Source organism: Pyxicephalus adspersus, chromosome 1, assembly GCF_032062135.1.
Source record: "Pyxicephalus adspersus chromosome 1, UCB_Pads_2.0, whole genome shotgun sequence".
In the NCBI taxonomy this organism is placed as follows: domain Eukaryota; kingdom Metazoa; phylum Chordata; class Amphibia; order Anura; family Pyxicephalidae; genus Pyxicephalus; species Pyxicephalus adspersus.
In genome coordinates, this window is record NC_092858.1 from 85,430,614 (window position 1) to 85,447,558 (window position 16,945).

The 16,945-nt window shown below is 39.9% G+C and overlaps 1 protein-coding gene across 1 annotated transcript; it reads left to right on the forward strand.

Moving 5' to 3' along the window:
* Window positions 1–2,021: 2,021 nt before the first annotated feature.
* Window positions 2,022–15,926, forward strand: YWHAG (tyrosine 3-monooxygenase/tryptophan 5-monooxygenase activation protein gamma). Its single transcript, XM_072416793.1, has 2 exons — window positions 2,022–2,343; window positions 12,706–15,926. The coding sequence occupies exons 1-2, from the start codon at window positions 2,257–2,259 to the stop codon at window positions 13,360–13,362; spliced, it is 744 nt and encodes a 247-aa protein (XP_072272894.1). The 5' UTR covers window positions 2,022–2,256; the 3' UTR covers window positions 13,363–15,926.
* The last annotated feature ends 1,019 nt before the right edge of the window (window positions 15,927–16,945 follow it).

Sequence of the window (16,945 nt, forward strand, 5' to 3'; positions counted from 1 at the left end):
TTCTGGAAGTAATGGGTATTTCTCTATGCTCCTTTCAGTGACAGGACGATGAGCAGAGAGGGACGGCTGGGTATTAAGGTAAACTTGTTACATTTCCTATATGGGCAAACACAGGTTTTAGCAAAGGGGCTCAGAGCATTGAACATGCTTTCTATACGCTTCATGTACACATTGGTACACTAATGTTTGAAATCATATAGGCAGGCTCAGTGGTTAGCACTCTGGCCTTTGCAGCTCTAGGTCACAGGTTTGCATCTCAGCCAGGACAATATCTGCATGGAGTTTGCAGGTTCTCCCCGTGTTTGCATGGGTTTCCTCTGGGTTCTCCAGTCTCCTCCCACATTCCAAAAACATGCAGTTAGATTGATTGGCTCCCTCCCAGATTGACCTTACACTGTAATATGTGATATATCTATAGTAGGGACATTAAATGATGAGCTCGTGTGAGGGACAGCTAGTGGCATGACTATGGACTTTGTACAGTGCTGCGTAATATGATGTTGCTATATAAATACTGTGTAATAATATGTGGAAAATGTTTGTCAGGCAATGAAAGGGTCCTAAGCCAACTACCTGTTCAAGGATGTGGCTCTCAAGCCCAGACCGTGGAGAATACAGCCCAGTAAATTGGGGTATTATGCACCTCCGACCTACATTGTTCAGGCTTACCTATCAGAAGGTAGCAGCAAGTGAAAAATAGGATGGTGACCATGGACGGGCTCCCCTCAGTGACTGCATGGTTAACTCCTGCATGTTTTTTGTTTTGTTTTTAGGTAGAAGAGGTTTAGCATGACTCTTGTGCTAAAAAAAAAAAAAAAAAAAAAACACGTTATCTTTATCTTTTCTCTAAAAATTTAGACCGTTAACCTCCTCAGCAGTAACCCTGAGTGTGACTCAGGGTAAAAAAAACAAGCTGAAGGCGGTAACTACGAGTCACACTTGGTAAAGTAAAAAAAGTAAAAAACAAACACTTACCTGGTCCCATCGGTGTCCTCCAGGCTCATGCCATCCTCTGGCTGGGTCCTCCTCCCTGATCTGTCCCCCAGGGAGTGCGCTGGTGTTCCCTGGGAGTTCCCGGTGATGTTGGTGCGTACAAACGTCGCTATGGGTGCGAATTTCAAATTATTTTATATTGCATTCAATAGAAAATAACTGTATTAAATGCAATACACTGAATTTTTTATGTACATTGTCCTTAATGAAAATTTGTTTTACAGTATAATATAACAGTATGAGTATAATAAAGTTTTAACACACAATCATGTCAAAGTTTATTTTTTTTTTTTTTTTGTATTTATTTGTAATTTTGACATGAATTTGTGTTTCAAACTTTATAATACTTATACTGTTATATTATACTGTAAAATAAATTTCATGAAAGACAATGTACCGCTTTTAGACATATAAATCCGGACAGAAATGAACCACCCAGGAGGTTATAAAACCCCAGGCCTCTGGTACTATAAGGACTTATTCTGATTGCACTGTGCACCCCAGGGAACATCACATCTGCACCATTGTTACATCAGAAGTGGTTACCAAATAGATGAAGGTCCTGTACCCAGATAAAAATTGCAGAAGACAAAACAGCAAATGACATCTTTTATTTAGGTAAACAAGTAGGGTAAAGGTAAGTACAGCTCTACTTTTTCACAAACCTCATATTTTAGAGTACAAGCCATGCACTCGTCCATATGAGGTAACATGGTGCTATGAGGAAAAATTGAGTACCAGTCCTGTGCAGGGACTTGTAGTCTTTCCTGCAAGGCGTTTCCCTCTACAGGCGTTGACGCCGCAGGTCCGGAAAGACTACAGCTCCCACAATGCAACAGCGCGCAGCCATTAGCACTCGGCTGCCTCTAGCCACCGCCCAACAACTCGCGTGCGCCTCTCAGAAGCCCGAGAGCCGCCGGCTGGCCTTTTACGGCTGCTGACATCAGCCAAGAGGGGGAAGGGCGGGGGACAGTAAAGAGGGGGGAGAGATGACGCCACCGGGCGGTTCCACACACGATAGGAGGTGCGAAGAGAGTGGGCGGTCCCAGGAGGCACGCGCAGACAGCAGGGAGTCACCGGCGAGTGTAGAGACCGTTATTCAGCCGCATAGGCAGCACAGTGACAGCAGAGCAGTGTGTGACACCGGGATAGAAAGGCAGCGCTCAGCACACACCAGGGCTCTCCCCGCCGCCTCACCTCAAGCGCCCAGTGCTAGCCGCACCCGACTCCTCTGCCCGCCGCAAATCACTTCTGCGCTACAAGATGGTGGACCGCGAGCAGCTGGTGCAGAAAGCCCGACTGGCTGAACAAGCCGAGAGATACGACGACATGGCCGCTGCTATGAAGGCAGTAAGTGCGGAGAGGAGGGTGGGCGCTGTGCGGGAATAGCGGCATGTAATGTGGGCGACAGTGGCGGCATGAGGGGAGCCTCCTATGGGATGGCACCATCTCCCCCGCGGTACATGTGGCCTATCAGTGTGTGCAGGGTGGGGTGGTGAGGCGTGCCTGGGGGCAGATGGGCACTGCAGATAGCTCTATCCCATACTGCCCCCCCTACTATTACCACAAATGTCTCTGCCACCGTCACTGCCATTCCTACCCTGCCAGGGCTCATTTTCCTCTCCCCATTGGCACCATGCAGGCTTCTCCTAGCAGCCCAGCTGCTGGCACCCATCACACCCTTACCTTGCTTTTCATTTAAAGAGCCAGCTCATACAATGCCCCCTCCACCATCTTACCCACATTGCTGCTTCTCCCCATCCCTGCTCCTTCCAGACAGAAAGGGGAAGAAATATCAGCAATCCCATTTTTGTAGACAAAGCAATGGTGGGAGGCAGTAGCAGCCCTTCCAGAAGATTCTGCATTTGTCATATTGCAGAGAAGAGGCTGGACTGTCTGGAGGAGGGAGGGGGATCACAAGAGAGGCAATTGTTTAAATGGATTGGGAAAACTTGGGTGCACTCGCAGGTGCATTTCCCTTGATTGTAGGCTGCTGTTCCCCAATCTATTCACACAGATTCCTTGTAAAACCAGTTCTAGCTCTGCACCATGACTGCCTTGTCATGGATCCAGCTCACATGGGGTTAGATTTTGTCTATATTCCTATGGAATTGTATCCCTTTTATTTAGTTATTTTGCATGTGTAAAAAAATATTAAATCATGTTCCTGTTTTATTACAATATATTTATACTAAGGATCATCAATTAAAATATTTTAATTAATAGGAAATTTACATGTAAACAAAAAAAAATGATTGACAATGAGTTATATATGCAGAAAGTTGTCTCCATAGATGACTTGTATGCAAAACTATGTCCTTCTCTGCCCTCACACAGTTCAGCTGGAAGTGTTACCTCACCTATTTCTATGGCAACCAGTGATGTCATTTGGAGACCAAATCTGCATTGCACCCAGGTGGTTGGTACCAGACAGCATGTATGGCACTTCTCCAACATAGTGCACTCATCACATACATGCTAGATTGCCATATGATAGGAGGCTATGCCTAGTCTCATGTCATGTGGGCTTTACAGAAATGTTTTTCACTCACAAAAATACAAATTCTACTTTTTCTTAGATGTGCATTCCCTTTTGTGATACATGATAGTATAAAGCTGGAACATGTCTATGTGAATAAAATGTCCTGGAGCTGAGAAGATGTTAGAGATAATGACAGATATAGCTGCCCACACTCACATCCATGGTCTTGCCACCTGTTAAGTCTGTGTGCATATATATATATATATATATATATATATTGTCCATGGGGGATTAAATCCAGAACCCTATTGTTCACAATTCAATGTGCAAAATGTTACATTGCTCAATGGGTATATATATAATCCTTTGCTGTAACATTTCACATAATGCTCCTTGCATACAGGGCATGGGATGTCAGCTGGGCTGCTATGCATTCCTTCCTGCATTTTTATTAGTTGTAGCTAACCTGCATGCAAAATATGTGATACATAATAAATATATATTTTTTAATGAGTCATCTGATCATTCTGTTAGAATATGTTCACTTGGTTTGACAGCAGGAAGAAGTTCAGTCTCTAGATCAGACATAACCATCCTTAGGACCATCGTGACATGCATCTTGATCTTTCATGGATTTAAGCAATGCAAAGTATGAACTGCAGCACTTGGGAAAAATCCATGCATGGGTGGGACCCGAGCTAAAGATCAGCTCTGATATTTAGAATAAGATGGCATCCTCTGGAAAAAATAGGGGAAAAAATTGACCAATCCAGAATTTTGTTCCTGATCCAAATACATTTGGGTTCATTATGAGCTAAGCCATGGTGTTTGTGTCTCTATACAATACCTCTATTTATACCTTTCTGGGAAGTTGCTGGGAAATTGCAATTCATAGTGTCATTTTTTTTCATTCCTGAATACATGTATGATGTTGTAAAAAGGGAAATTTTTATGAATGGTTTAGCTGAAAAGTAATAGCTATGCTGAGTCACCCTTTCTTGGACTTCACTGGGACCTTTGTGTCTAGGAGCCTGCCCATGTGTCTCCTGTGCTACCCTTCCTGGTATTACTGTGACATTTATTTTCTGTTGCTTACCCCTAAATTAGCAAAAAAAATCTTACTAGTAAAGTCCTACAAATATTTTTGTTTTATTTAGACTTAAGGTTCTTGGTACTCGACACCATTATTTTACCTTCATCTCTATTTTGCAAGCGGTGGCCTGAAAATTAGTATTTTGTGTAAACAGTTAGGCATGTCTAACCAAAGTGCTTGAGCCTGAGATTTTATTGTTCCAAGCTTTTCCATGTAGGAGACAGAGGAAGTGACATTTGAACCCTTGGAAGATCTATGTTATGGAGTGTCATAGTAGTGGGTTAGGCAGAATACGAGTCTAGGTAGGGCAAGGGCAGGCCCTTTATAGTGACAGATTGGTACAGATCCATTAATTCCCATCACATTTACCAGAAGGCTGAAATATTCATTGTAACAGAAGTCTATACCTATTTTTTTTTTAATTATACTTTTAATGATCTAACTGTAACATATTTATTTTTCTTTTAAACATTTTACTGTGTCCATGTGTAGTGCTATCACTGTGATTTGGTATTCTGCCACCAAACCAACTACTTGGAGTACTTTCCCGATGTGAATAAAGGTATTTGTAGTTTTACGGAGGAATTATGTTGGACTTTCCTTTAGGTGAAATGTTAGGGGAAATATGGGGCTCCCGTTGCAGGCCTCTTAGGGAGGATGTAGTTGCCTGGCTGCATATTGAGTAAAGCTTTGTTAAACCCAAACAAGGAATTTAGTGTTTTAGCTACACTTACTGTGAGTCTAGTTCTTGTAATATACTATTTAAACTGTGGCTACATTCACTGGATGCCCGGTTGTAAATAATGTGCTGCACCCTCCCAGGGCCTACATTACCTGCAGTGGCACAAAGCAGCTGGATTGTTGTAACCCATTTCGTCTCCATCACTGTTTAATTGATGGCACACCCTGGGCGTACAGGCACACTTTACTGCCCAATTTATACCAAAGTAGTGAGTGGGCATTATGTATTTGGAGGAGCACATGGGCATAAAATAAGCTTGCCCCAGATTGGGGCCTCTGATGTGATGGTGTTTGAAAAATGAAGACCCAGAGAGAACTGTATAAGACATTTGAAAGAGATAAAAAAACTGTTTGTGGGTTTATCATTCCTGTAAGTGCTAAGCCACTGGCTTAGAACAAGGATGCTGTAAATGAGGGTTCTTTTATCTCTACTCTGGTACCAAGTCAGTGACTCGGCATTGAAGACAATTAGCGTGACGGCCAGAGATCTAGCATTATCAAAAAGAATATTTTGCAATGTCAGCCTCTATGATTCTCCCATGTGAGTCCCTTTAATTGCAACAGATATTTAAACAGGGAATCAGGTAGGTGCTTTGTGGATGTATTTGAATTTTTCTTATATTAGTGATAGTTATGTAAAAAATGTTAGTGTTTTTTTCTTCAGTATTGCATCCACTGGAAAGGCTAATTTCAGACTGCAATTTGCTGAGGGTATAACCACTCTCTCATCTGATCCAGCTCAACCAATGAGAGTTGTGTAGTCACACTTTGTGCAGGAGGTTGCAGTGCATTTGCTTAACCCCACATGTTGCTTCTGGCTGCCCTTAAGCTGCTTACCATTGACATGAATACAATCGCCTTCAACCACAGCTTGTAGCAGTTGCCATTTTATTACCTCAAATATTAAACTGTAACAAACCTCAACCGCAAAACACAGGTTAAATGTGATGGAGGTTGAACAGCAGTTGGTACAACTATTGCAGGGATAAACCGCATTGTATTGAAGATGAGCAGCTAACCATGAATATTCTTCTACCACAAGTCTGAGAGGGGCCTAACTAAAAAAAAAATGTAGCCACTCCTGAGCTTCTAGCAAACTGCTGCTGTGTGCCCAGGAATGGTAAACTGCACCAGAGGTTACACATTTGCTCATCTGTGCTGTGGTTCTTCCAAATGGGACTTGTTGTTTGCTTGAACCATTCCTCATTACGGCCTCAGCGGAATGTATAAAGTACTTTCGAATTGCTCCCATTCATTTTTTATTGGGAGTGCTTGGGCCTGCAGTGGAATACTGGGTCTGCAATGGCTTAGTTACTTGTCTAAGGAACAAAACTAGTTCAGTTTAATGCAGTAGGAACAAATAAGGCAGAACCCAGGCTGAACTCTACTGTCCGTGTTCCAGCGAAGGGGGCTGTCGTCTTGCATCTCATCTCATCTTCCCCTTCTGGACCATCATTGGCCGTGCTGGGGTTTACACACAAGGAAAGCTGGGAATGCCAGGTTTCCCTGACGGCCAAAGCAACTCAACTTTTTGCTTAAACCCTTAACGATCAGGCAGGTAAGATACATTATTGCACAATGAACATCACCTGTCTTGTTCAGCAGTAATGACCTTCCTGATCATACAAACATACAAGTGGAATTTAAGTTCCATGTTAACCCCCCTTTTTGGCAAAAATTAGCCAATACACAGACTGAGTTGGGATGAAACATGCCACTAGGATAATTCTTAAAAATATGCTAACTTTTTTTTTTTTTCTTAAAACGTGTACTATATTTTTTCTTTTGTGATGTGGAATCTATTTAAAATTCCTTCATATGTAAAGTGATACTTCACCAGTATGTTTCATATATTCTTTTTAAGAGTGAGAGATTTCCACTTCAATCAATAACTTACTTGTGATGCTTCCCGCAGAACTTACAGCATAAAAACAGCCCCTGAATAACTCCCAATAAACCCTGCTGTCATTTTTGGGGTTTAGTGTAATGTTGGTTTGGGTGGGAAACATGCTTTTCTTAACCAAACTGTATTTGTGTGGCGTTGGGGGGGGACTTTAAATCATAACTAGGCTATAACCCTTCAATGAGTGGAAGAGAGAGTTTGAAAATATGGACCTCACTAAGAGAAAAAAGTTGTGTGCTTGGCCTTGGTTCTTCCTTCTAGAAGGCTTACCTGTCTGTATGTTAAAGCCCAACTCTAGTCAGATATTTTTATTGTAAGTTTTGGGTAGACTTGGCATAAGTGTTTGTTTTTGGCCATTTTAGTACAGTTACTGAGCTCTTTACCAAAGCAGTTTTTTACTTTTGTGATGTGTTGGATTTCTATCTTGCTCTAGAGATACATTTAGGTAATCTGTGGATTTAGATCTCAAGCCTCAGATTCTAATGGGACTGGGTCAGACATCTAGAAAATATTGAAACCGAAGATGTGCTTGGCAAAGATGTAATGCTTTTTTTAAAAGGAGGTTTAGTATGGAAGCACTTATATTTCTCCTTTTTTTTTTAACTGCACGTGTGGTCAGACCTTCAGACTGTTTGGTCAGACTGTAAATGTAACCTCTTTAAACTGAGTAGATTTTTATTCAGTTTATTTTCTGTCCTGCTATTCCTGATAATTACAATGCCTTGTATGTATAGCAAGGCTGTTGACCTGACAGTTGTTTGTTTTCTGCAATTTTATCAATGCCTCGTCAAGTTGTGCTGAAAAGCAACAACACAATCTAATTGACTTGCTCGCTCACTTCATGTGCATTGAAAGCACATTTAACTCACTAAATGTTGCCTGTGCCTACTAGAGGCTATTACAAAGATATGTGCAATAGTACATATACAGGAAACAATTGCAGCTATGTATTGCATCTCAAGATAACACAAAATATACCTGCCTTTTATCAGCTTTCTTAAGAAAGATCTGTGTGGTGTTCAGGCATTATCCGGGTTCAAATTGCTCTCTCAAAAACGACATACTCATTTTATTTTTTGTGCCTTGCTCTTTATAAAAACAACAGAGTCTATTGGTGAAAATGTGCTTGCTGTGTATTCCCATTTTTTATGTTTGTCTAGAGTTAAGACCCACTTCAAGTAAACAAAAAAAACAAAGCACTGAAGTGACCGGGGTAAGAACTAATGAGTCATGACTGTACCAGTGCCTTGAATTCTGGGAAACTGTACTAGGATCTTTTGCTCTGGGAGCAAAAAGGTAAATCATTGTAGCCCTGCTTCCTGTGCAGGGTATCATTGGGTTGTGGTTGATAAAATGCAGAACATTGTCGATGGTCCTTCTCAAAATAAAGTATAAAAGAAACGTAAAATTTGAAAATAAAAATACTATTACAGTACCACATTATAGATATTTAAATATTCTTAACAGGCTTTTATAAGGCTGGCAATGTGTTAGTGGTACAATTACAGCTACCTTGTGTGGTGTTTCGCTCATGGCAGCCCATTTAGAATGAATGGGGGTGCCGGTGAGTGGTTCAGTAGCATCTGCTGTAAAATGTTGTAGTTGTGGTGCGGGTGGCTGGCAAAGTGTCAGGTGCAGGGAAGCCGCAAAGGAACGCCTGTTCTGCTACTAATTTGAAATTGGTATGTTCTATTTGAAGAAATGCTATACTTTACATTTATGGGGATGGCGCTTGTTTATCCCTATTATTTCTACTATGTAACATTATCTTCATTGTTTTCCTTTTTTCTTTGGGTAACTTGTTTTTTTTTTTAATACGTTTTTGAAAGGCAACTGTTAAAGCAGTACTAACTCTACTGAAACTATCTGCCCGATAGCAATTTGTAAAAAACTCGCCTGTTGTCATTCTCTCACAGACCATCTTCCTCTTCTCTTCTTTGTGTCCCCATCTTTGGTCATCCTAATTGGCCCGAGATGACATGGTTCCTGAGCATGCACACAGAAATTCAAGTTTGTGTATTTTGGTTATACTGACATTTCCATGGTTTCATGTTTTTTTTTTATACGTAATTATCACTCTTGGAAATGTCATGCGACATGGTCCTGCACTCCACCTTGTGGCTTCTCCTGCACTATGTTGGCCTCATAGCGGTGTATCTGTTACGTGAGATTTGGTGGAGTCACCATCGTGCTGTTTGCTGTGGAGGCATCTGCCCTGTACAACTCTGCTTCATTCATGGTTGTACTGTGCACCTCTCTTCTTGAATATTCCCTTACCAGTTATCTGGAGCACCTGTGCATAAGGAAAATCCCTAGTTTACCCCAAACTCCCATGTACCATTGCAAGGATATCTGCAGAAAATGGAATCTGCTTGCATTGACTTTATTATTATTTTGAGTTCCTGACACAGAACAAGTGTAAAGGCCACAGGGTCCTTTTAAATGTTTTTCATTCTTTTTCTTATAGCGAGAAGATATCATGGCAGTAAACATTTTCTGAAGAGCAGCTCAGCAGTGGTATTCTTTGTTCCTCCTATGGCAGGTTTCCTGTAGAATAGAAATCCTTACCCTGGAATGTGATGTGACAAAATATGTAGGTTACTGTTGCTGACTTCTCATTTAAATGTGTTTGCCTGTCATCACTGACCAAGACGTTTGGAGATCAGGTGTTTCATTATTCATGTTCTAGTGGGCAACTAGCATTTTCAAAATGTGAATTTTTTTTTTTTTTTTTTTTTAAGCGGAACTAAAGTTTCACTTGTAAAAATACATAGCAGGTAGGTTATTATTGCAGAAGGCGATAGTCTGTCCCTTCTGCAATGGTCTCTTACCTGTCTGCTCGATCTAGCCAGTGTCCACTATGGTTTCCAGGATACCTAGCGTTCCCACTTTCTCTGCATGTGCTGAGATTGAATAAGATGCGCCAACCCAGCACAGCCAATTAAAATGGCCCAAAATTGTGTACCGAAGAAAGATAGCCCATTGCAAGGGAGTGGGAACAGGTGAGTGCTAAAGCAACTTGTGTCTGAAGCATTGTCCACTTACTTTCAAGCAATAATCCCGTTAGTTTATCCTTTTTATTTATCTTAATACCTTTTTAGCAAAAAAGGTTAATGGTAGACATCCCCCTAAAAATCAGTTTCACCAGAATTAGATGGGTACAATTTCATTGGCACTTTAACATCTGTACTTACCTTCCAACTCTAGGAAGGGATAATGTAGTAAAAAAAATAGGTGCTCTGGCCTTTGCAGCGCTGGGTCCCAGGTTCAAATCTTGGACAGGACACTATTGGCATGGAGTTCTCCGGTTCTCCCCGTGTTTGTGTGGGTTTCCTCCCACATTTCCAAAAACATCCAGTGAGGTTAATTGGCTTGCCCCTAAAATTGACCTTGGACTATAATAATGACAAATGACTATGGTAGCGACAATAGATTGTGAGCTCCTTTGAGGGACAGCTAGTGACATGACTATGGACTTTGTACAAAGCTGCGTAATATGATCGGGCTATATAAATACTGTGTATTTGACAAAATATGTAGGTTACTGTTGCTGACTTCTCATTTAAATGTGTTTGCCTGTCATCCCCGACCAAGACGTATGCCTACTGCCTACTCACAGTATACCTTATTTTTTTACTGCCGTCCTTCACATAAAATATTCTGTGATTAGGTTGCCACAGATGAGTGTTAGATGCACACAAACTTAAGGACATAATTTATAAAAACCTGCCCTATAAACCTTTCACCCGTATGGCTATTTATTCCTTACTGATGTGAATTCTTTGCAAATTTCTCCCATCTCATTTGTCACATTCCGATTCTCTGCCTGGGACAGAGGCAAATGTGACAAAATCTTTTTTCACATCCCCCACAGCCCCTATAGTTGGCCATGAAGTTAAAACGTAATTAACTGCTACACTTTTCTTAGAAAAAAGCAAACAACTGGAAAGCTATTAAATTTAGAGTGTTTTAATGATAAATACAAATTGCCTTTTTTTGAGATTTTCATACGTCACTCACTAAATGTAAACTTTAAAACTGCTCCCTGTTTCAACTCATTTTTGCATTACATTAGGGCCTGGTTCCTAAAAGTGAAGTTCCCTCTTTTAGCTAACCACTACCATCTTATATGTGCCATGCTTTATAGTGTTGTAGAGTACGAAAAAACTTTCCTGATGCAGGCCTTTATCTTGCTTGCTTTACAACTACCACAGCTTGACACATCAAGCAGGATCTGGCTTTATGGAGGCATAACAGATTGTTTGGAGGAGGGGGGGGGGGGGGTTGATGAACACCTGCATACTATCTATCAAACTATTGGGCGGTGGGGGGTAGCAGGTGGTCAGCAACACGGGAACCAACAATAAACTGCCCAGGAAATGAAAGTGAGAACAAGGCCTTACTTTCAGTTCCTGTGAGCTAAAGCATTGCTCTTGTTCTCACTCTCTCGGTTCTGTGGACTTTGTCACAAGATGATAACACAGAATTTGCCTAGTGAAGATGAATTTTGTGGCTATTGCACAAGAGTAGAATTATACTGTTCTTGTTTGTACAGACTTTACCTAATCGTATTCTATGGAATATAATTAAAACAGTATTTATATAGCGCCAAGATATTACACAGCCCTGCACATTAAATAGGCAATGCACAGGAGGAGGAGGAGGAGAAGACCCTGCCCAGAAGAGCTTACAATCTATTGATGTACACAAGCATCCTTTTTCCCCCGACCAATGTTCTCCCTAGCCCCATTTAGCCGAGTGCACCAACCAGCACATTTCAGTAACCACCTGACTGTTTTGGGCGATTCCTGAAGAGTTGGGTCACAATACAGGGGCTACCACACATTTTCTTTCCACCTGGCTTTAAAAAATGTCACAGTTGAACACTGTTGACTAATATGATTCGATGTTCAGAGAGAAAAAGCTCTCATGTTGAAAGGTCAGTTTGAGCTTTTCCATCTTGTTTTATTATGTGGAAATCATTTTTAGTCTGGAGACTTTGACTAAAATTCAAGCCTGGCAGAGTTGTCATGTCATTTGATTTGCCGCTGTTCCTCTACTCACATGGTGGGATGGAGAGGAGACCTTTGATTGAAAATGCCAAAGTTATGAAAGTTTAGGACAGGATAGCTACTATTTTTTTTTTTGCCCAACGTTTTGTTAACATAGTTTTTAGAAAAATAAAAAAAAGGATTGGCTGTAATATTTAGCCCCGTTTAATGACTTCTTGAAGGAATGCCTGTGGGATAAGAAGAAAAGAAATCTCTTCTTTTCCTATTGTTTCAAGTCTGAAAGAGACATGTAATTTTCTGTATTGGGTGCATTTCTGTTTAATTGTAGTTACATTAAAAAAGTTCCTGTCTTTTTCTGCTCCGCAAAGAACATTTTCCATCCACTTCAATAAAGACAGTCAGATTCTTAACATTACTGAAATGCATAGTATATTTTAAATATTTTAGTTTTTAGTACTCATGTTTTATTTATTTTTGCCAGGTGACGGAATTGAATGACCCTCTTTCAAATGAGGAAAGGAACCTGTTGTCTGTTGCATACAAGAATGTTGTTGGCGCCCGTCGATCTTCATGGAGGGTGATAAGCAGTATTGAGCAAAAAACCTCTGCTGATGGCAATGAAAAGAAAATAGAAATGGTGCGGGCCTATCGTGAGAAAATCGAAAAAGAATTAGAAGCGGTATGTCAGGATGTGTTGAGCCTCTTAGATAATTTTCTAATTAAAAATTGTAGTGAAACACAGTATGAAAGCAAAGTATTTTACCTGAAAATGAAAGGCGATTATTACCGATACTTGGCAGAAGTTGCTACTGGTGAAAAGAGGGCAGCAGTGGTTGAGTCATCTGAAAAGGCTTACAGTGAGGCTCATGAGATTAGCAAGGAACACATGCAGCCTACTCATCCTATACGGCTGGGCCTGGCACTCAACTATTCTGTGTTCTACTATGAGATCCAAAACGCCCCTGAACAGGCTTGCCATCTGGCCAAGACGGCTTTTGACGATGCTATTGCAGAGCTGGATACCCTGAATGAGGACTCCTACAAGGACTCTACTCTTATCATGCAGCTCCTACGTGACAACCTAACACTCTGGACAAGTGATCAGCAAGACGATGATGGCGGTGAAGGAAACAATTAAAACCTCTCGATGGACTGGCAGCCGCACGCTGATGCTACTACCGCAGTCTTTATTTTTTTTCCCACAAGTGGGGGGTTGAGGGTGGGGGAGGGCAAGGAAGGGACAACCTCCCCAGGGAAGACCCTACCACCTGTCTTTGATTGCCTCTTCGACATTTTGCCAAAACACCACGAGTGGAAAGTTAGACTGGCTGTGCTAGTATGGAATGGCAGCCTAACACTGGCACATGGACTGTTCTGTAGTTAATAAAAGTGGAGCTGTTTTTAATTTTAAGTTATCGCTAGACATATTTAGAAAGAGATTTAAGAATAGGAATAACTTGAATGGAATGCCTTTTTAATAGTTTTGTGGTTCCAGTAAGTTATTTTATATTTATATTTTTAGCTGTATGCACGTCTTGCCCTTCATGCTTCATTCATATTTATTTAGTGGGTATCGTGTACTTTTGTGCACTGCACCTATCAAGGTCTCGTTTACACAGACTTCTACAGCCACAATTAAATGATTGTATCCCTACTAACCTAATCTTCACTCTGTGAGCAATAGAAAACCTTAACAGTACTCAAATTGACATTTAATGAGATTGCTTCTTTTTCAGTTAATAATTTTGATGACCTGGAGTATAGATTTAGTTACTTGTGAGTCCCAAAATATATTCAGCTGGAATTTTAAATCTCTTTTCTATCTAGCGTGATACCTACAATCTAGGTATTCTTACAGCCAATAAACAGTATAATTCTCAGAGTGGTGTTTATTATTTTTTTTCATGCTAATTCTTGCTAAACCATAGCTGGGTTGATGGCTGCCCCCTCAAATTTTAGGGAATCTGACATTGCATCAAAAAAAGAAAAAAAAATCTGTACTGAAAGAGTTGTAGGAATGAGTGCCTCAGGTAATTCTTTTTTGGTCCTGCAGTATTGTGGAACCCACAATAAGTGAATATAATTACCCCCCCAATCCTCCACTTCAAAATAAAAACAAAAAATAAAGCCTGCAGTGTATATTTAAATATCTGGGAGCATTTACCTGTAGAGTTTTCAACCACAATTTTTATTTTTCTTGTCAACATTTGGCTATAAAACAGCAGGGAAGTAACACAAACAAAAACTAGATATTCTTCTAATAGTTCTGTATTACAATTTTAAACTTTAATCCCACTAATCTTTCTCTGAAGCAATCCCTGACCATACAATTGGATAAAATTGTTTTCATTTTTTTTTTTTTTTCATTCATTGCATCATCTGCTATGTGGAAGGGTAGTTACTCGCATCTTACCATGTATAAGTGTCTTTTGGCATGCATTTAAAAGGATTACTTCTGTTAGAAAACTTTGCTTTATGTAATTTTTCTGGTTTGATACTCACAACCAAAGTTCTAAACGTTCTAGTTTAGAAGTATTTAAAAGGAAACTGTATAGGAAGATTTTTTTTTATTACATATATATCATTTTTAAGCCATAGGTAATTACAGGACATGTGACAAAATTTCAGCTGATGCAACTTTTCATTCAGACTTGGTAAGCTATGCTTACTATAGCAATGCTAGAGTAGCATGATGATATAGACCATATTAATGGGAATACCTAATATAAAGTCAATACGACCCAATATATATTGGCTAGTCAGAATATTTTAACAGTTTTCCTTTCTGTTCCCTAACTTCTATTCAGTGATCAGTGTTAAATTTACTTGTCCAGTGTGAAAGTAATTTACTGGAATTACAATAACTATTTTCCTTTTCTTGGCTGCTATAAAAAACCTTAAGGATCTTAAGAGGGCTCCAATGCTAGGAATGATGAGTAGGTTCTAAGCAGCATTTTTTTTATTGCACTTGCCTATATAACAGTTTTTCCAATGAAATGACTACCGCTGCATTATTCTCAATACAATATTGTGCATGCTAGTGTTGTATTTCTATAACGTAGCTTGAAATTAAATTATACAGTAGATGTTATGTATTCCTATGGCAAGCCAACTACTCTTCAATTTCATTGCCTATATTTTTGAAAAGCAAAAACAATTTTCTCCATTGGAAAGCAAGGGTTAAAGAGTAGACAATGTTCTACAGAGCTGTAATAATCACTTATTGGTCTGTAATGGATGTTGCTATTGTGACATGCAGATATATAATTTTGGTCTAAAAAGGAAAAAAAAAACAAAAAAATTAAAACATTAAAAAAAAAACAAAAAAAAAAATGGGTAAATGGGGATTGGGAGGGGTCATAAACACCAGTTTTAGCCTAACCTCAATGTCTGGTGTTAGTCATGGTGAAATTCTAATTATTAATGTGTAGGACAATTACTGTTTTTGAATAAGCCTATGTTTGTGCTTCTTTGTCATTGTAATGCAGTGAATTATTTAAGGTCAGATCAGTGGATTATCATTTTTATGTTTAAATTTTCTTTTTAAACAAACTCCGTGTTTCAGTACAGATTTTTTTTTTGGCACACGGACCATTTCTAGCAGTTTTCCTCAGTGATGGAATATCATGAATGTGATTCATTATGTAACTGTCGCACATTGAGCAAATAAACTTACAGATCTGATGTGGGTGCTGCTTCAAAGCAATGTGTGGTGTTTTTCTTCAGTGTCTGAGTTTAATCTAATGTAGTAATTTTGCACCTTACCCCATTTATCCCCAAATCTTGTGTCCGGAAGCCTTTCATTGGCTTCTCTGTGCTAGGAGACAACCCTGTAGTAACACTGACCATGTGATATAACAAAACCTGAAGGCTACAGGTTGATTGTGAGGTAGGAATGTGTTCTAGGTTATTGCAATGAGGGAATGCACCTGGCCAATTTAGGAATATTCATTTAAAGGCAACTATTCGCTGAACTACTGGAAAAAAAGGAAGGAAAAAAATCTGTGGTGCATTTAAAACTAGTTTCCAAAAATAAAATGCAGACAAAAAAGGGGATGTACATAGCTGCTTGGCTGCTACAGCTCTGGAAAGCTAAAGGCTGGGAAAAGTATTGGGAAATGGATCTCATTTTTGTTCTGGATGTTTAGGACCTACTGGAAGGTCATTGTAAAACTGGATAAAACTTGTAGTGTTAATGTATCTTTCACTGTGTGAAGGCCAGTCTTTGGTTAAAGAGAAGACAGGCTGAAGCAAAGGAGCATATTGCTACTTTGATGTGGACAGAACATTAGACAAGACTTACTAGCTCCTAGACCATCCCACACTGGACATAATAGAGACAAGGAGGGCCATTTTCTGTGACTAGATTTCAGAAAATTATCCTGAGTCAGATTAAAAGAACTGGGAGACGCAGTGTCAGAATACTATATATCCATATCTTTTTACGTGTCGTTGGGCTGTAAAAACATTGAAATCAAAGCATCTATATGACAACCAGAGAGCTAGCATTATCAAAAGAAGTGCTTAGTGGTAGTCCCTGTAATTCCGTCAAAGTGAAACTCCCACTTTTGCTGAGAAAATATTCCTTCCCCTCTGTGTGATTGCTACACTTTTTCAAGTATTTTACCAAATGTTGCAGATTCTTTTTTGTGTTCTACCATGTCCAGTGCAGACTAATTTCTGAATGGGAGGCTCTGGTTGTTCATAACCACCGGATGTAC